General features: G+C 41.7%; 1 protein-coding gene across 1 annotated transcript; it reads right to left on the bottom strand.

Moving 5' to 3' along the window:
- Positions 1-15,213: 15,213 nt before the first annotated feature.
- rhcga (Rh family, C glycoprotein a) lies at positions 15,214-18,925 on the bottom strand. The gene is made up of 11 exons (XM_061277186.1): positions 18,656-18,925; positions 18,110-18,302; positions 17,726-17,876; positions 17,470-17,617; positions 17,225-17,391; positions 17,020-17,157; positions 16,488-16,624; positions 16,267-16,391; positions 15,972-16,045; positions 15,768-15,847; positions 15,214-15,685 (listed from the first exon to the last, which is right to left on the bottom strand). Exons 1-11 carry the CDS (start codon positions 18,870-18,872, stop codon positions 15,652-15,654), a joined length of 1,464 nt encoding a protein of 487 aa, XP_061133170.1. The 5' UTR covers positions 18,873-18,925; the 3' UTR covers positions 15,214-15,651.
- Between the last annotated feature and the right edge of the window lie 2,462 nt (positions 18,926-21,387).

Raw genomic sequence — 21,387 nt, 5'->3', positions numbered from 1 at the left:
TACGCCGCCGGCATAGGGCGAGACTCCGCCGTAAACCGAGTACTTCTTGACCTGTACAGTTTCCTTTTAGCATGGCAGTACCCGAATCTGAACAGCAGAGGGCAGTATAACCTAAGTGCATGGAGGTTGTACCCAAGCGCACACTTATTAAACTGAAGAGGCGTGATGAGTAACGCTCCAACGTTGTTGAAACGCGGATAGGTGAGTAAAATACACTACTGTGTTGTTTTAGTCATTCAAAAAGTTTTGTTCATTTTCATTTCCCAGTACTTTTTATCCTTACTGCAAATTAGACATCAAGATGGCTCACCTTTGAATTCATGTTCACCATACGACTATGAACAAGACTCCTGTAAGTACTTAAATGTCATATTTTGTCATTGTTGCGCAGATCATGTCGGCCAAAAAATGGAAATTGCATTTAATTGTTTGTGTTAAAACACTAACTAGTACTTACTGGTCATTGAACGGGAGTTTTGTAGGTGGGTGGCAAAAAGCATCTCAAGGTTTAAAGCGGCTAAATTCCAAACAATCAAGTCATGTGATTTCTATTTGGATCAGCACTGATTCCGAGTAATGGGTAGTAGAGAACTACATTATTGAATATCATAACTAATCACACTAAAACCATATGATGAAATAGTATGGGATAGCAGAACAATATTTTTTTCCGAGCATTTTGTAAACAATATTGCAAACGCTCTTAATTTTCGACTTTAGTAAAACAATTCAGCGCAGCTGTCAAACGACCTGAATGTTAGTCCAATATTCCAAAGCAGTATTTCTGAACACTGACACTTGGGGGCAGCAAACAAATTTCTTCTTTCTAGTCGTCCTAAAATATTAATATTTATAAACCAAGATTTCACGGGTATATTACAGAACTTTGCTGGCTCTCTTTAGTAACAGGCCTATGTTCACTTATTGAAATTTGAAACTGTTATCAATCCTCTTGATCATCTCGTGACATGTAAATAATGTCACAACGTACTGACTTTGGAAAAGATTTGAAATAAATAATCAAATCAGATGAAGTTTCTACTAGAAACTTTCTAGTCAAATCTCTGACTGGAATTTTCAAATAAAATTGAGTGTAAAAACGACGGGAATCATTTTCTGATTGGCCAGTCTTTGACTTCCCTCGGTGACGTCATGGGGACCAGGGGGAGGAGTTCGTGGGGGGGCGAAAAGAGGACGAGAGGAGGCGAGAGGCGGCATTGAAGGCTCCATCATCAGGGCGCAAGACACTGCGCAGCCTCCGCACCCAGGAATGAGGGCGCCTTCTTGGCCGCTGAACGCGTCCTCATCGCTCACCCTTTTGCGGGACTAGAAGTCCCCAAGATGGATACAAAGAACGAGAGCTGCCTGGAGATTCTCCTCATGCCACCGAGGGCATGTGGTCCCACGTATCGATCCGATCACCTGTTTGTCACACCTGGAACCGGAAGGATGCTCTATGTCCATGAGCACATGTGGTGGCTGTTGGAGAAGAAGGAGGAGGAGGAGGGGACTCCACGCTTGCGGCAGATGGACATCTTGTACGAATACGTGTAAGTTAAGGCTCTTGTTTGTGCCTGTCGTCGTTTCGATCAAAATTGTCCTCACGTGAAATCATGTCTCTCACCATGACAGGCAAAAAAACATCATTTATTAAAAATATTCCACTTTAGTCCTGTATCCCGAGACAAACAATTTGTGTCTTGAAACATTTTGTAAGGCGTTGATAACATCTTCAGTTGTGTCCTTGTGATGCATTCCCCGTTTCCCAACACATCACATCATTATCGTGAAGTACTGCATTGGATGAATGTGTATTTTGAAATTATTATTACCTTAATGTGATAAATATATTGATAGTCATGCAATCACTGTGTACTTTTTAATAACATATTTTGAAGGCACAAGTCAAATTAATATTAAGCTTTGCTTCACATCATGCCAAAGAGGCCTATTCTAACAATGATTACAATATATTCTTCCCTGTTGCGGCCTGCAAATGAGCCCAAGAAAAGTCTGCATAAAAGAACATGTACATTTTTATTTTTGACAGCCAACAACTGTAAATCAATTTGCGTAATATTCTCTCAAAACAGATAACCTGACCATTTCAAGACAATAAGTGTATTTCAAACATCTTAGTAAAGTAAAATGCAATGTCACAACATGAATGGCCTGTCAAATTTGCTAGTAAATGCATCCCTGCAATAAAACTCATCTTCATAATCTTTTTGTCTTCTTTCCCCTTGCAGGAAGGAGCACACACACTCCTGCGGACTGTGATGGCAAAGAAAAGAGCCTGTTCCTGTCTTTGGTTATCTAGCTGTATGAGTGTTAATCATCCATCATAAAGCTAGATAACCGAAAGTAGGAATGACCTTCAAACCTTCAGGAGACAAGAAGGCAGAAGCAACATCAGAGGATGTGCTGCTGGCTTGTAAGGTATGTTTGCTTCGTGTCTACATGCAGTTTTGGATTGAACCATTTGAAAAAGGCTTTATGGAGACTCAAGGCCTGATAATAACCTCATTCACTACCCACCTGTTTCTTTCCGAATAAGTTTGGCTCTTCTCAAGAATTAAAATTGGGAAGACCGTTTTCTGAATCGTATGTGTAATATTCATATTTGTCCACAGGTCCTACTCCACTTTTCCTACTTTCATTAATAAATCGGGTGATTTGTGCATTTAAATAATTGACTGCATGGGAAATAACACAAAACAAAAAAATTATATTCAACAAATTAATTAACAAATTGATTTTCTTTATCGATAATCCTCGGGCGAGTCTATTTAAGTTAAAAGTTGTTATAAAGTGGTACATGAGAAAATCAATAAATGAGAATTTGAAAAATAAACACATTACAGTAAGTACTTACAGCCTTAAAACGCCTTTGTTAAAAACAACAAATCTTAACACATTGATTTTGGTCTGTTCAGTTTTAAAAAAAATAAGGTAAGCATAAAAAGACACATTAATAATGGTTTAATCAATATGTCTTTTTCTACTACAATAAAAAATCTAGGCAATGAAAGCATGTAATAAAATCTATATTCCTATTAGTCTTTACATGGGAAAGGTAATCTTTAGATTTCAATTGAGCAAGCAACATTTAAGTGACCAAATAACAACAATAAAATGAATTCAGTGATACTAAAAATTATGCAGGCAATTTCTAATGAGTTACTTTTCACTTATTTTCCTTCTTCTTTTAGTCCAAGGCTCATCCAGACAAAGCAACAGGGCACACAAATTAAGGCCTCATGGCCTCGTTGAGGCAGCACATGCATGCTCACTGGTGCTAGCAAGATGTCAGCCATCTTGACATTCTCCCCGCATGGTTGTGGACATGCAAAAACTGGCTGCCTTAATTGGCACTATTCAGTCTTTAAGGCCTCATGTGTGCCGTGTGTGTGATCTCACTAAGTGGAGCTTTATGATGAGGTCACCTTGCTGAGGCCTCTCACAGGTCAGTCTTTCATTGAACCCTTTTGGGGTCGTTGAAACCGATTTGGAAACCTAAAATGGTCTCTTCACCTAATTATAATGCAATTAAAACCAGGTTTTATTCGTGAAGGAAGTATATAATAATAATTATCACTAAAATGATGACTACATTCCTGAAATAATGATTAACTCATTTTCAGCAATAATGAATAATAACAGTGATTTACTATTATTATTATTATTATTATTATTATTATTGCCAATGTATTAATTTGTAAACTAACTTCAAAACAGTACTTACCAAAATGTAAGTTTTTTTTCTAATGGTAATAAATATTTTGGTAATTATTATATTGTGTTGGGTTTAACGGGGGACCAAAATCTGTACTTTAGTATTTCTGATTATCTGAACAAAGGTTTTGATGTATATTTTTAACGTGTGTGATTCCATAAATTGTACACAGGACGTTAAACAGAAAAGTGTCCCACTAGGGATGATATCAAAAGCATGATAAGCAGAAAAATGTCAAACTCAACAAGACACTGGTGTGTTCTGAATTAAAACTAAATGTGCGGAGAAATGAAGCCCATCGAATTTTATTTATTGTTCATGTGCAGTATACTCTAAACTCCGTTTGTCACAGTTGCAAAACAGGTCAAATTAAAACAAAGTGTTGACAAATAGCAAACCATCACGCACGCACCCATGCCGCTTATTTAAAAGTGGGCTGGTACCTAAATTTGTGCATGAACTCGAACATACATAAATTATATTGTGAAACAGCACTACATACAAAACTGAGGAATCTACATCAATGGGAAAAGTAAAAATCAAAAAAGATTCTTTGTGAGATATAAAAAAAAAAGACTATCACGTACATTCAAAATAACCGCACAGCTCATTAACATAATTGCATAGGAACGAAGGAAGCTGAAAATTGAAAGTCACAGCAACACTATTTTCAACAACGACCATACATGCGACTAGATAATAATGCTCAGTTTGACGGACTGCAGCATACGTGTTAAATATTTTGATGACGTCATCGATGCAGTGTAGTTCTACGCTTCAATAAACTATGAATTAAGGCACAATTTTAATGAAGCGCTTTCCTTGTATTGGGTTATTTGGGTTATGGTGCACGACTTACCTATCCATCCTAAAATATAAACATTCATTTAAAGAAACTCACTGAATTGCACACAGTTATATCCCTTTCTATTATGATGAAGCCCAACCGACTCCTGACATGTCACCATTCATTAGGTGTATTTTGACAATTAATGCTGTCAGAATTTTGTTCATATGTGTATGTGTGATACATTTCAAATATCATAAAATGCCTCTGTAGCAGATGTCCACATGTGGTGATCTGCAGGTAGCCCCCAAGATCCTACACGAGTAGCCAAGCTGTACACCACTATCTGAGTTATCTAAAACATGCCTTTGCCCCATTCAGAAGTCCGGTCGGTTAACACGTGCCTCATCGTGCACATTATTATTCTCGACAAGGCCTTGCTCCACAGTGGCGGCTTTGTGCATGGGCCACTTGACAAAGGCCCGCCTGCGTACTGTTTGTGTAAGTGTGTAGTCGAGCGTGTGTCTATGAGAGTGTGGGAGAGACAGAGAGGGAGAGTGAAGAGATGGGAACCACAATCCAGACAGCAGCAGACGTCTCCTGAAAAGTTGTCTTTTGTCTTACTGCCTCTTGTCTGCCTGCAAGAAACTTTCTCACCGTGTGTAGTGTGTGTCTCTGAGCATTTGTGTCGTCACATACAGTATTTAAACCAGTAAAGTACAGCCGTACGTCTAATGGTAAAAGACACATTGAATTAACTAGAAATACAATTGGCAACTTTTCATCAATGAAATCCAATCAACATTACAAAACTATGTATTAGAAAATGAAATTTAAAAAACATCTAGAACAGTTTTTCTCAGTTCAGTTGTATTTACTTTTTAAATACATTACAATAAATCTGTATACAATTTTAGTAGTACACATTTTATTCAACTTTTATGTGCCATATATTTTAACACAATCAATTATTTAAGTAGTACAATGGAATCGTAATGTTCAAATTGTACATATTGCAACAGTGATTTACAATAATTTTAAATATACATTCTAGTCTCATTTATGTCTACTAAGAACTGTGATTTAATTATGTTAATTATAGTGATACTTTGAGGGCAAAAAAAACCCCCACCTTTCTAAGTAGTAGACCTATTTGCTGTCAAAAATTCAAAAACCACTCATTTAGTTCTATATGTTGATACACGTGATGTTACACCTAAACATTGAATCTGACTTTTATATGTAAATATCATCATGCATTCCTGAATGAATAAGCGACAATAAGAAAAGTTCAACCTTAAGTGATACGACAAGCACAGACATCTCGCTTTGTCTCACAACAAAGTAATAATAATAATAATAATAATAATAATAATAATAATAATAACCCTACTTTGAAACCTCACTTTAAAACCCTAACCCTACTTTGAAACCCTAAAAAAAATGGTCGCCCCCCCCACTCTCCATTTCCAAAATCCCATCTGCATCCCTGCTGGGATGCATTTCCATTCCTTCCCGCCACTGACTCAGACTGCCAGTCAAGTTCAAGTTCACAGGATAGAAATGTCTGGACTGTTTCTCCTCCCCCTTTTGAACCCCGCCCCCTTCTGAGTATTAAGATGACAGAGGGGCTCTGGCGTTGTTATGGCAGCAGGCTGGACGGCCTGAGTCTGTTGGTGAAAAGGACAGCCTGTCACAAACACGCATTGAGCGAGAGAGAGAGCGAGAGAGAGGCGAAACGTAGGGTCCCCCAACAGCTGTGCGCAACCCCCCACTGCCGACCCTCTAACACCCCAAAAGCATCTACACACCCGCCAAATCACTCGCCCCCTCCCACGCCTTGGTCTTTCAAATAGCACCAGGATCCTGGGAACACCGGGAATGTCACATTCATCATCCTCGCACGGCGCTTTCTCAACGCTCCTTGCATCCTTCATCACTACAAAACCCGCCCGCACCGTACCCCCACACACCCTCCATGAATCATGTAATGGTGGCTCACTAGGGTTCAAATTATTTTAAATTCAAAATCTGAAACGGAAATGACACAAGTTGGTGCGTGGGAAAGAGTTTTTTTTTGTTCAGGTTACATTCAAGTAGCACATGAGACGCTGCTCATTTACATAACCTGCATTCTGTCTGAGGGGTTGGGTCGGGGTCGGGGGGGGGCACTCCGAGACATGATGTTGCATTGAGGAGTGGAGGAATTGTAAAGAGCAGACAGCGTAGAAAAGTGTCAAGAAGAGGTATTGTTGGGTTGTGTGTAGAAATCCTAACATTGCCTATTTTTGTCTTTTCAGGAATAGAAGCAGCTGATGCCACCCTGTTGTGGACTAAGTGTCCCATTTGACTTTTCATCTGTCACGAGTATGAAGCACAAGAGACTTCCTTTGCTCATACCTTTCCCATAAATGAATGAAATCCCAATTTGAAATTTGAATGTTAATTTCATGTCAATGTATAAAAAGACAGTTCAAATAAATATTTATGTTTTCAATTAACGTATGGTTTGCGATCCTTATATCGGCGTTAAAATAAATTGATGTAAGAATGCTAATAATTTGATCCATATGTTCTCCTCTTGGAAATAAAGAAGTGTAACTAGTATTTATTGTGACCAAAAAAAATTGACTGGGTCTATTTGAGTGATATTTTCATCCATTCTTTTCTCAAGTGGTGTTTTCAAAGTGTGACAATGCAAAACAGCAGATCGACAAATGTTCACATGATGTCCGAACCGAGTTGGACAGAAGAGTCATGACCTTTCGTTCTCCTGGGACACAGCTTGACCTCCCACAATTTGCCACACACGTGCTGCTTCCAGACAGCGCTTTTTGTTGACCCTCACTCACATACACCAAAAGGAATTGTGTGATGCCTGGCTTATTAAATTCTACCAGACTTAATGAATAATAACAGCTTGTATGGACTGTCAAATATCATGTTCACTTCTTGTAATGCCTTAAGCCAAAAAAGAAAAAATAAATAAGAAAGTGTAGCAAACAATTCGGTGAACGATTCTTTTGAACAAATCTTTTGAGTGAACCGATTCTAAAGACGCAGTTCACTTGAGAACTGGAATGCTCATCACTAGTACAAAAGAGTGCAGACGACCAAGGGCTGGTGTGTCGAAATAGTTGACTGGTTAGTGACGCGGGTTGGCACTCGGTAAGAACTGGGTTCGATTCCAGGGGCTTGCACATACCTGAATGTGATTTTAAAATTGGAACCTCACCTTCTATAAGTGGACGCATATGCAAACAATTCATTATTTGTTTATTTTTCGGTGACGTCATTCGGACACTCCATTAGGTACACCGCCATTTTCAAGTGTACCTAATAACACGACACTTTATTAGGGAAATATCATGGTCAAAGGTCACAGGTGTCAAGCTCTCGTCCTCGGGCCGCGTTCCAACATGTTTTCCAAGTTACTCTCGTTAAGCGCACCTGCGTGAAAAGTTTTAGCTCCTTTCACGTTCTGCAGGAGCTAAAACTTTTCACGCAGGTGCACTTAACGAGGGAATCACACGGACACTCCATTAGGAACACCGCGATTTTCAAGTGTACCTAATAACAAGCCACTTTAGTAGGGAAATATCATGGTCAAAGGTCACAGGTGTCAAGCTTTAGTCCTCGGGGCCGCATTCCAACATGTTTTCCAAGAGTCCCTCGTTAAGTGCACCTGCGTGAAAAGTTTTTGGTCATTTTCACGTTCTACAGGAGCTAAAACTTTTCCCGCAGGTGCACTTAACGAGGGAATCGCACGGACACTCCATTAGGTACACCGCCATTTTCAAGTGTACCTAATAACAGGCCACTTTATTAGGGAGATATCATGGTCAAAGGTCACAGTTGTCAAGCTCTAGTCCTCGGGGACGCATTCCAACATGTTTTCCAAGATTCCCTCGTTAAGTCCACCTGCGTGAAAGGTTTTTGGTCATTTTCACTTTCTGCAGGAAAGCTCCACCCTATGGAACCCTCGCTCACATTGCATGGAATGTATATGGTTTTATGGAGCAGTTCACAAGCAAATAGTTATAATGGTTATATAGGGCAGCACACGAGCAACTGTGTTGCAAAACTTTCTATGATAAAATGTTTTAGGTCTCACTGGGCTTTGTACCTAGGTCGCTGGAGTGAGAGTCTAGAGGACTGACCACTACACTATGGAGTCCTCACACCTATTGCAAAGAATATATATGGTTTTATGGACCAGCTCACAAGCAAATGGTTATAATGGTTATATGGGGCAGCACACACGAGCAACTGGGTTGAAAATTTTTCTAAGATAATACGTTTTTGATCTCACTAGGATTTGAACCCGGGTCACTGGGGAGAGAGTCCAGAGCACTAACCACTCTACACTCACAAGCAATTAGTGCTAGATCAGTGGTCCCCAACCTTTTTTGCACCACGGACTGGTTACGTGTCAGAAATATTTTTGCGGACTGGCCTTTATATGAATAAATAATACATTTATATAAGTAAATAATACATTTATAATAAATATATAAATACGATGAAATAAAATAATACGACTTTAATAATACTTCTTTCTTTTAGTAGTTTTTCCTTGCCCTCCTAGGAGCTTAAGATCAGGGTTGATTTTTTTATATTATGTATTTTATGTGCTCTCTCTGCGTCCATCGCAGCCTGGTGATCCTGACAGCAGGACATGTATCACCTTTTCTCATTTTGTGTCCCCAAAGACATTGTCGGGTGTGTTCAAATGAGATTTAAGATGATGATGAGCGTAAAATTCTACTTCAGAAGTAATTAATGGGATTGCCTTGAGCTTTTTCTTTGGCGCTGGTCTGTGCAGCTGTGAGCTTAAAGTTGAATCGCCTCCTCGTGTCATAAATTACAGATGTCAAAGTCCTCCTTGCAGAATTCTTGGAAGGCTTTTCTAAGTAGAGGCAACGTACTGATTCTAAAGATTCAGTTCACTTAAAAGAACTGCACATCACTAATTCCAACCCATAACAATAAATGAGAATAAAACTCGCCTATTTAATAATGTGACAAAAGAAAATCTAGAATCACACCCTTTTTCATTCATTCAAAATCTAAAAGCAGCTGTTAGATTTTTATTGCCAATTAATGTTCACTGGGACCAGTAAGAACACCTCAGCGGAACATTGCTAAACATCTCATCGAACCAGCATCGTCGCTGTGTGGACCCATCACCAGTATGTGTTAGCAATATTGTGCCGTATAGAAAGCGACAAACATTGGCGAGCGAGCAGCAAGTTTGTGTGTACGCAAGGCTACAGATGATTGCGCGGTCATTTATATTTTCCAACTCGCTGAGCTTTAGCTCTTGTATTCTTCATTTGCATAAGAATGCCATCAGGTCCTGTGAACTTCCCCAACCTATTGACCCAGCTCCCCAGACATGAATAGGCGCGCTTTGACGCTCCCCAGCCTCTCAAACAGCCTTTAAGTCCCAATCATGGTAATTTAATATATCTTAAGCCCCTGCCTGCTTGGCTATAGGCCCCCTCCACAGTTTGTTTTAGGCATTCACTATTCCCACCTTGTCAGGGCTATTCCTATACATATTGGCTAATTTAAAGAGCTGCGTTGTAGGACAAAGAAAAACTTTCAGGAGTTCAAGCCACAATTCCATCTAATTAGAACAAGTATTTTTCCCTTATTGTCTAGCGTTTTTATTGTGTTAGAAAAAAAAAGCTGGTAACAAGCATTCGGTTGGTAAATTAATTATATATATATGTGTGTGTGTGTGTGTGTGTGCGTGTGTGTGCGTGTGTGTGTGTGTGCGTGTGTGTGCGTGTGTAAAATGTCACAATTCTACTACAAGACTATTTGTTAACTTAGTCAAGCCCTTTTGGAGTTCTCTCCATCCAATATGAACACAATTAAGGCAAAATAAAGGCAAGTATTACTCTTTCCAAGTGTTAATGTGTTTACACAATAATGAATGCATAGAACTTAATCATCTATCCATCCATTTATAACATTTCCATCCACGTTCAGGGTCGCCGGGGTGCTGGAGCCTATTCCAGCTGACATCAGGCAAAAGGTAGACTTCACCTTAAACTATTTGCCAGCCAGTTGCAGGGCACATGTAGAGACCAACAACCAGCCACGCTGTCACTGAGCTGGTATCGATCCCACATTGTCAGGCGAGTGTACCCCGAAACTATCAGCAACTTGAACTTGGTCGTGTTTATGTGAATCATTAAAGCACGCAGAGTTCTTTCCTTGTCCTTATCAATGGAAATATGTGCCGTTGTCCCAGTAGAGGCGGATGAGCCAACAGGAAGAGGCATTCGTGTATCCTTTCCGACGACTGACGATTGGGAAACAAAAAGCTAGCAGACCGAATCCATGAAAGCATACATTTGTTCAAGGGAACAAAGCACATGTTTGTTTCTCTCTGTGCTTCACTTCCTAATCAAAGCTTCTAATTAACACAGTTTCTTTCCACCTATTGGAGATCAAATACGCACAATGATCAGTGCAAACTTGGATTCGGTGGCATCCCCTGCATTCATACATGGGACAATAATCTTTATCCTGGGCTTGGTTCAGTGCACAAGCGAGTGTGGAGAGGCCCACACTGTTGAATTGTCCCATTCTCTCTCGATTTAACAACCCAGACACGTCCTTGGTGGACTCTCAGTCCAACAAGAGACAAAGCTGAGCTTAGTCCATCAGTTTCTTGGCTATTCTTTGACTGCTATGACTATTAGACGAATCAAATAAAAATGGTCACTCTCAGTATGCTGATAGGATTTCGGTTGTGTGTGAGAGCGTTGCCAGTCGTGTTTGTGTGATGTGTGAGAGGTGGCCCTGAGTGATGTCCCTCAAGGTCTCTCACAGCACCGGGCAACATGCGCACATCACATTTTGTGAGGCTCTGACGAGACGTGACAGGCCAGCTCGCTGTCAGAGATGACAGAATTTGCTCCATTTTTGCTTCACTGAAGATTTCTCCCTTTATTACATAAAGAACAATGGTGTCTTTCTTTTTCATTCCCAACGTAGCCCCCCCTTCTCTCTCTTTCTCTCTCTCTCTCTCTCTCGGTCTTCCTCACTCACGTACAAACGCTCACAAAGCCCGGCTGGCAGACACACGCACACTCGCTCGCTGTCATGCTCATTTTGATGGTAATTAATGACATCACCCTGCGTGCGGTGCATGGCGCTAGTGTTGTGTGCGTGTGCATGTATTGGGGGTGGGCTTGGGTGGTACATTTGTTTGTTGAGCAAACCGTGGGAACGGGGCACTCTCCAGGGTGTCGAGTCAGCGGCTCCAACAATACATATGTTGTTGCTTTTCACCCAAACACCCCCTAGAGAATCTTCAGTCCCATCAACACTCCTTTGCTTTCATTTCTTCCCTCCACATCTTTATGATGGCGTTCATTGGCCGAACTTGAGTGAGAATTTACTGCCATCTCTCTGTCACTGCGCCTCAAGTACCCTTGATGAAATCTTTGCTCTAGTTTGACGTGAATTATCATTATGAGGCTATACTGTATGGATTAGCACATTTGAATACATCTTTCATCTCTATCGGATGCTGCACTGAAATTAGAAAACCACTGATGTGTTTAAATGACACCTATAATCATTTAATATTTTATGAAGTGCTTGACAATAAAACAGACTTTGACTTTTGCTTTTGTACTGCGATGAGGTCAGAATCCCGATTGATATTCATCAAAGGCTTGATTTGAGCTGAAGAAATGACAGAGTTGATTAAAAAGCACTTTCTCCATAATCTTGGTAGAAGTAAAGAATGACAACAGTAAAGACAACAAAACCACTAGACACATCAAGTATGAGGATACTGATGTGACTGTGACGGTTCAAAATGTCCTGAATCCTTCCAAGAAGAGACAATCACTGCAAGGTCAACAGAATGGGAATGAGGTGGCTTGTCTAATGAAGTTCTGAAAGCCTCTCAGAATTTTTCTCCAATGGAAATTTAATCAACCAACATCTACATTATATAGACTTTAGACTTGAGCCATTTGAGGGATTTACCTTAAAAGTTCAATGCCATGTTTATTCATTGATGTTAAGGGCCTCCAATTAGTTAGTACCCATTCAGTTTGTATTGCAGCTTGGTGTCTTTTGAAACCATGCAGGGAACTAATGGCCTGCTCTGGACCAACAAAGCACTCTCCTGCTGTGATTGGTAATTTTTGTGGCACTCGAAGCTCTTATCACTTAAACTTTCTCCATTGACCTTTGTGATAGATCCATCGACCCATAAATCCATCCATCAATTGACCCATCCATCGACCCATCCATCCATAAATCCATCCATCAATTGACCATCCATTGACCCATCCATCCATTGACCCATCCATCCATTGACCCATCCATCCATTGACCCATCCATCCATCGACCCGTCCATCCATCGACCCATCCAATCATCGACCCATCCATCCATCGATCATCCAATCATCGACCCATCCATCCATCGACCCATCCATCCATCGATCCATCCAATCATCGATCCATCCAATCATCGACCCATCCATCCATCGACCCATCCATCCATCGACCCATCCATCCATCGACCCATCCATCCATCGACCCATCCATCCATCCATCCATCGACCCATCCATCCATCCATCCATCGACCCATCCATCCATCCATCCATCCATCCATCCATCGACCCATCCATCCATCCATCGACCCATCCATCCATAAATCCATCCATCAATTGACCATCCATTGACCCATCCATCCATTTACCCGTCCATCCATCGACCCGTCCATCCATCGATCCATCCAATCATCGACCCATCCATCCATCGACCCATCCCTCCATCGACCCGTCCATCCATTGACCCGTCCATCCATCGACCCGTCCATCCATTGATCCATCCAATCATCGACCCATCCATCCATCGACCCATCCATCCATCGACCCATCCCTCCATCGACCCATCCATCCATCGACCCATCCATCCATCGACCCATCGACCCATCCATCCATCGACCCATCCCTCCATCGACCCATCCCTCCATCGACCCATCCATCCATCGACCCATCCATCCATCGACCCATCCATCCATCCACCCATCCATCCACCCACCCACCCATCCATCCATCCACCCATCCATCCACCCATCCATCCATCCATCCATCCATCCATCCATCCATCCATCCATCCATCCATCCATCCATCCATCCATCCATCCACGTCTATAGTGGCACTCAGAAGAAATTGTGTGCCATAACCAACAACATTAGACTTACAATTAAGAAAGTTTGAAGAATTTCACTGAGAGTGAATTTAAAAGAATAAAGTCAACATATCCCTGCTCAACATTTTTTGCGGTGGTTGCGTAATTGTACACCCTCTCATAACTGGGATGTATCATTCAGTTTCAACCACTTGCACACTTGGGACACCACATCCTTTCTGCGATTCGTTTCCTTCCCATCTCCCAAAAACTCAACTGAATTGTGCAGGGTAGAAAAGATGACATTTGAACAGACTCCCCCCCCTATCCCTTTTTGTGGGCTTCCACTCTCAGCGTGTTCTTTACTGGTATATAAAATACAGGTGGGGCCCAGATGGACATCACAGAGTGCTCCAATCAGCTCACAAAGGTGATATAATTGCTGGGGCAGGGTTGGCTGAAGCCACAGCCTTTGGAGTTGCGCACTCTCCTCCTTTCGCCATTGCACCTATTCTCTCCAAGTCTATACGCACAGCTTATACTCCCCTCCTTCATTGTTCCATTATCCCCTTGTAACAACAGGCCAATTTGTCCCTCCAGCCTGGCTCGATCTCGCCTCCTCCCCCCTGCTGTGTTATTTAGCCCTCTCCTACACTTCTATAGCAGGTACCGGTCAGAGGACTTCCTTCCACGGCATCTCGGCTATTCCTCGTCGTCCCTCCTCCTTTCCCCAGCAGCCTTTAATCTGATTACAGGGTCTTTCAGAGGAGGCCAGTCCCAGGAGGACAATAGCGGACCAAGTGGTTTCACAAACACTCTCGGCAGGCTGAAATGATTCTCAAAAGGTCCTCTCTCGGCAAAAAAAAAAACTGAAGAGAAACAACTCTCACTTCCTGCCTGGTACAATCTAATTTCAATACTTATTGCTGCAAGTAAAGAAGATGATTAAGAAGATGAAAAGGCTCAAATCGATTAGGTACACTTGTCGTATTGAAGGTGTCTAATGGATGGTTGGTTTGGATCATCATTCAGCACACGACAAAACATTTAAAACATTCTGCCACAATACATAACAAAATATTGAATTACTTATGTTGTGGATTAATGGTGGAATTTATTATTCTGTCTCATTTTGCCTATTTTGGACCTGGAAGAAAAAGTAAATAAATGTGGGTCAATACAATTTTCAAGCGCTTTGACCTTATACAACAAGGATAGTTAATGGCTTTGACCCCATCAGGACATTCACTGTGACACGCAGCATATGTCCTCCCTGTGCATTGAGTTCATTAAGTCACACTCCAATGGTCAGGAAATGACCCCACCAACTGACCCTTGTTACCATCGCAATCAAGGCAGCAGCGGAGACCGCAAGCAGTGACCTCCAGAAGATGTTTTTTAACGAGGAAAATAGCACTTGTAGGGCTTGCAGTAATTCTATAATTAAGTCGAATTTAAGGAATGCCTCAACTTCGACCACATTTTTTGTATGAGCAATAAAAAAAAAAAAAAATAATAATGTGACATCTTTAATTTGAAATTTCAAGTGATTCAAGAATTTGAAACAGAAGAATAATACAACACTATTTGTACAATAATTGAGCACACACTGTCATACATAATCACGAAAACTTGAGCCACCATAACAAGTAGATGGGACAATTTGACTGTTAGGAACAATTTAACTCTACACTTCTTACAAACATCTTCAATTTTCTGAACAAACGCTACAATTTACAAATGCATATATCATAATATTTTGAACGAATACATTCTGATTGACACACTCACACACGAGGATTTCAGAATTCTTCTCACGGTCATAAGTAATTCATTACAGATGTTACGCTTTCGAAACTCTGACGGATGTTCCTTCGTCTGAACCAATTGTGTCTATCTTTCCAATTTGTTTATTGTGCTGTCAAGTCCTTTGGGATCAACCACTGTGTGTCTAGCTCTGCTCCACAGAGAAGTTGGATTCAGATCTGCAACAGCAAAAAAAGGAAGACACATATAATCAAACTTCCTTTGACGAAGGCAGCTCAAAATTTAGAGGAGTGACTTTACAGGTCTTGGTGCTTTTCGATCATGTGGTTGTTATACTCCAGCACCGGAGGGATGCTCCCCTCCTCGTCCTCCTCGGGGACCTGCGAGCCCCCAACACACAAACAAGCTCAACATCAGCAGCATTTTTCCGAGCACCACCACAGCGTCGCACCAGAGTCGCTCACGCAGCATGAGCGCCATCTAGCGGTAGGGAAGCACACTCACCTCCCAGTAGACTTCATCGTCGAAGCAGTTGTCATCAGCAGGGTCGCCCCAAATTGGGATCCTGAGGATGAGACCTAGAAAAAACAAAATGCAGTGTCACAACTAATCATCAAAGACCTACAGCATGTTGCGTCCACCTATATTTTTTTCTACTATACTACTGTAATCTAACTTTGGTCATGATGGTGGTACTGTACTCGGAGATGATTTTGTTTTCCAGGAGGGTTCTTGGTGTAAAAAAGTTTTCAAACCACTGCATTAGACTACTTCATGTACTGTATCGAGTCCAACTCACCGACAAGCGCTCCTCCTACGAGTCCAAAAGCAATAGCAACACACGTGCCAGCAGCCTGGAAGCCACCTTGCGTGCCCACAGATCTGCCAGCAAACTCGTCTTCAAAGTCAAAGGTGTCGATCAATCTGGAGAAAAGCAAAGTCACCTTTAGCCTCGTAAAGCTTCCATCACGCACGGCTATTTTTGTCAGTGACAGATGTGTGAGTGTGCAAGTAGCCTACCCCTGTGCGCTGTAGACACTTTCAGTGGCTGCAGCGGCAACAATTGCGCCAGTAAAGCCACCAAGCATGCCCGGAAGAGCATGCAGGTTGTGCACACCACATGTGTCCTGCAGCTTCAGGTATTTTTCAAAGAAGGGCTGAGGATGATACAGTATGTTTTGTTACTACGTTTGAACTTTTTTTATTACCGATCAACTTTTTTATGGAAGCAGATTCCCGCAAAATAAAAATCTGTCTGAAAGGTACATTTATCAGTTTGTTTTTATTTTCAATTGATTGTATATTCCCATATATCCAACTTCTAACCCATAAATTTAGTGCTATAGTAACACTACCACAAAAAAGATTTTCAAAATTGCATGCCGTTATTAATATCATGTTTGAGAATAGCGTGCATGCCGCGTATGTGTGTGTACATGTGGGAGGGTGATTAGCTACATTCCGATCTGGCTTCCAGTTTTAAAGCTGCAAACTCCCCCAAAGAAGGAAGGAGCATGTCATGTTGAATTTGGAGGAGAGGCGGCAAACCCACCGTGATGAAAAGGTATCCGAAAGTGGAGATGATGCCAGTGAGGAAGCCCACAATGAGTGCTCCGTACGGCATGATCATGAACTCAGCTGCGGTTCCCATAGCAACGCCGCCAGCCAAAGTGGCGTTCTGGATATGCACCTATCAGATGGAAGGTTCCATGAGTCATGACCTTCTCACGTGTTTTTTTTCAACTCCTGAAGTTTACCATGTCTAGTTTGCCTTTCTTTTGCGACGCGCTCGATATGGCGACGGTGGTGAGGACGGATGACGCCAGGGCGATGTATGTGTTGATGGCAGTTCTGTGCTGACCGGCGCCGTGATCTGTGATGGCCGAGTTGAAACTGGGCCAGAACATCCACAGGAACAATGTACCTGTGAGACGGGACATATCGAACGTCAGCCGCTGGCTGGCACCTTGAAATGTCGTCCGCGTGAGCAAATGACTTGTACCGATCATGGCAAACAGATCCGAGTGGTACACCGATCCATTCAGCTGTTTGCTTAGTTTAAGTTTGGGTCGGTACAGCACCCAGGAGATGGCCAGACCGTAATATCCCCCGAAGGCGTGAATCACCATGGAGCCCCCAGCATCTCTGCACTGTTAAAAATATTCCCGTCAGCACTATAACTCTTCAAATGATCGTTCGTTGAAAAGAATGTCACGAAAGGCCCTCAAGCGTCACACTCAATTGTCCTGAAGACTTACGTGCAGGAGGTCAAGGATGATGTACTCCTCTACGGCAAAGAGCGTGACACCAAACAAGGTGAAAACCAGCGTCTGGACAGGACTGACTTTACCCAGCACGGCACCGTAGGCAATCAGAGAGCCGGCGCAGCAAAAGTCGGCATTGATCAAACTGGAAGAAACATTGAGAAGAGGAAAAAAAAAAATCAACAAGTCACCTCATATTATCGTGGTTGCCAAACTTGAAGGTGTGGTTTTCAAAATTACTACAAGATTCCTCTTGGACTATGACCAGAATGAGACACATGACAGAAGCAATTGCACATAATTATGGTGGGGTTAAAAAAGCTTGAGTTCAAAGAAAAGCAAGTCAAAGCTCTCCCTTGTCAAAAGCATTCCTCTCACCTCTCTACTCCGATGGTAATTTTTCCAGTATTTGGGTCCAGGGCATGGAACCAGCCCTGCATGAGGAGAGCCCACTGCAGGCCAAAGGCGGCAATCAGGAAGTTGAAGCCCACTCCACCAAAGCTGTAACGCTTCAGGAAGGTCATCAGGAAACCGAATCCGACAAAGATCATGACGTGGACGTCCTGGAAACCTACAAATGCAAACACGTCGTCCATGTTGAATTTTTTTACTTTTCAATGTATCTTATTATTATCATTGGCAGAAACATGGAATCATTTGAATTACCTAGTTTCCACCAACAAATAATAATAATGATAATTATTCATTTATAAAATATGATTAAAAAAAAACTTTTTAGAAAATTTCCCCACATTTGTTGAAATTCAATTTAAGAATCTATAATATTTTGTCCCCTATTGTGAAACACTTGGAATTCCTTTGACAACCCGGCTTTTTTTCTCTCTCTTCTTTTCTATTATTATGCAGTGCAAAACAATGTCCAAACCATTTTCATTGCAATGATATTTTCAAAAAGACACTTACTGGGATATCTGAAGTAGAAGTCATTCTCAATATCGCTGGTGATATTATTTTCTGCTTTGAATTCCTCCCAGTGAGCGTCTGACTCGTCATCGTAGCGGATGAACACTCCAAAGAGGATAACCATCGCAATCTGCCACACGAAGCAGACAGCGGGTAGGCTGACCCGCACGTTGGTGTTCTTTCGGACATTGACGATGGCCTCGCAGCAGTTCCCCATGGTGACCCGACCTGATGATGCTGGCTCAGCTGGTGCCTGAGATGCAGCTGCATGGTGGCCCGTATATTTATAAAGAGACCTGAGGAGGGGGTGTGTCCTGCTTCTTGAAAACACATGGACAGGTGCACACCTCACCTGGGAGCAACATTCCTAACAAGAACAGGGTGCTCAGCAGGACTGGCGCAAATTAACACCACGTACAGGCAATTTATCTTATGACGATGAGAGAACTTTATTCATCCCGCAGCGGGGAAATTCACTTGTCACAGCAGCGCATATGAGTGCAAGAATAATACGAGTGCAAGGATAAAATAAATGCCAGAATTACAAAAAAGAGTAAATCATTTACCGTAGTTATGGACCTTCATACGTAAAGTTTGCATCTATTACTGTATGCAAGGATAACACAGTAACAGTGACATCACATAGATTATGGAAAGACTTTCCACATGATCAAATGGTTTTTATCAAGCATTTCTGTGGGTCTTTTTTTAAATATACTTGGGTTGGTCAATGTAATTTAATGCACGCGCTGCCAACCTATCTCGCTCCACTTGCTCGGTGACCGTCGGACTTGGGTCCGAGCACCCGCTACGTCAACACTCTTCAGAGTGACTCCCAAGTGGCCTATTATGGTTCATTTGACTAAATTACTAGGGTTGGGTTCAGTTTCCTTTTCTTGGCTTGAATAAATTGAATTGAATTTATTTACCAAGAGCCGTAACATGGAGAAGATCCAAACACCCCAGAGGTAGGAAAGAGCCTGGCTTTGAAGTCACAACCTCGAAGGTTTTACATCACGTGGAATGGCTTTCAAGCATAGAAACATGATTTCCTCGTGTTATTTCAACGTGAATGAAACGATTGCATAAAGTCAACACAATTTCATGCCAATTCCACTCCAACGGTTTTCACACCACAAATGTGAAATTATTGATTCCCAATCAAGTTAGTTGGAAGTAAATGAAACAGGCCGCTGGTGTTTTTGTCTATGTATAATTTAAAAGTTTCACGTGGTCATTCAGCATTTTCTTTGGATCGGCCTGGTATCTAATCCACCTCTTATAGAAAGGAATTTACATAATGACTTCCTCAGGTGTTGTAAAGTCTATTCACGTGTTTACTGGCTGTTTGCGTCTTCACTACTATTCCAAAAAAAGGGGCTGTTGGGCAACATCACGATGTCGAGATTACACATCAAGCACTCGTCACATGCCGGAGAACCTGGTTTTGTTTGTGACTTTCCAGATTCCAGATCATATCTGTTTCCTTCGTGCGTTCATTTGTCAATTCATTACATAAGGCGTGTTTCTGAGAAGATTAAACCTTCAGATCAGGTGACTTTGAACACTTGTTTCGACATTATTACAATTTCTATTAGAAATGCACACATGGTAAAGTGGCGAGGCAGATGAAACCACTTTCCTATCTCCAAAAGGACCAGTTGTTCACAAGCCAGGATGGGTCAAGGTTCAAGGTTCTTATACATCAACTGTCCAACATTTCTCCAATATACAACTGCAAGTAATTTAGGGATTTCATCATCTATCATCCAGAATACTAGTTTCAGAGAATCTGTAGAAAGTGTCGAGGGGTGGCCCACCGCTGTTCCTCTCCACCACATAGATCCGCCTCTGCTGGCCGTAAATCCATCAAGTCAGGCAAATCTTTTTGTCCTTTTCCAACAAGTGTCAATAAGTCGCAATTCCTTACATGTCTGCATTGTATCACATGCTGAGAGGTTAGCGCAATAAGAGAATACCACGAGTAGCAGACTTGGTTTGTCCAATGACTCAACGTTGCTTAAAACAACAAGAGGAATGAGCCTCCAATGCAGGAACGCAGGAGAGTGGATTATACATACAAACACCTAAGTTTGAATGGGTTCAAGTTGAGGCCCTCGAGTACCTCGAGAACAAAGTCATCCAAGCACTATTTGATGGAGCTTGAGCATTATTCAGTCTCTACTTCAGATATTATCTTGGTTTGCACTTTTTTTGAGAAACATGAAAGGCTGCACTGAAAAAAAAAATCAACAAGACACCCACCCCATTGTACTAAATTCAAAGGCTTATTGTTTTCATGATATCGATGTACTAAAATCAAGACGCTACATCAATACATGCTCCCAAGAGAGACGGCGACAAGATTAAACTTTGGAAATCAGATGCGAAATACGTAAGTGCGACTCAGATTGGTGGACATTCCCATCACAGTAAACAACAACCTTTAGAATCCATAACAGACAACAATAAGAACTTTTTGAAAAAGGGAGGGCCTCAGCAGGTATGAAAACTATTCACGCTAATGATACGAAGTCACCTTCAAATATTTCACCTGGCTTGGTGTCTTTGCACATGTGACAGTGGGGCTGTATGGAGGTTTCAGATGTTATCTTAAGTTGTACATTCCACACTTCTCCTCCATCACATGGCTTTTGCATGGGCTGGGGAACGATGCCTCTAGAGATATTAGCTGCGCCTATCAATCAGCGTGCAAGACACACCCCAGTGAA

This window comes from Syngnathus typhle, linkage group LG4 (assembly GCF_033458585.1).
Source record: "Syngnathus typhle isolate RoL2023-S1 ecotype Sweden linkage group LG4, RoL_Styp_1.0, whole genome shotgun sequence".
Lineage (NCBI taxonomy): Eukaryota > Metazoa > Chordata > Actinopteri > Syngnathiformes > Syngnathidae > Syngnathus > Syngnathus typhle.
The sequence above is the reverse complement of the archived record's forward strand: the minus strand, read 5'-3'. Positions and strand labels throughout refer to the sequence as shown.

What these genes read in the sequence shown, in the direction of transcription:
- rhcga (XM_061277186.1), bottom strand. Translation starts at nt 18,872, where the DNA reads ATGGGGAACTGCTGCGAGGCCATCGTCAATGTCCGAAAGAACACCAAC. An exon ending in GGATCTGTTTGCCATGATCG is followed by an intron (nt 17,392 to 17,469) that starts GTACAAGTCATT and finishes CCCGTCTCACAG; the next exon opens with GTACATTGTTCCTGTGGATG. An exon ending in TCGGATACCTTTTCATCACG is followed by an intron (nt 16,625 to 17,019) that starts GTGGGTTTGCCG and finishes TATCATCCTCAG; the next exon opens with CCCTTCTTTGAAAAATACCT.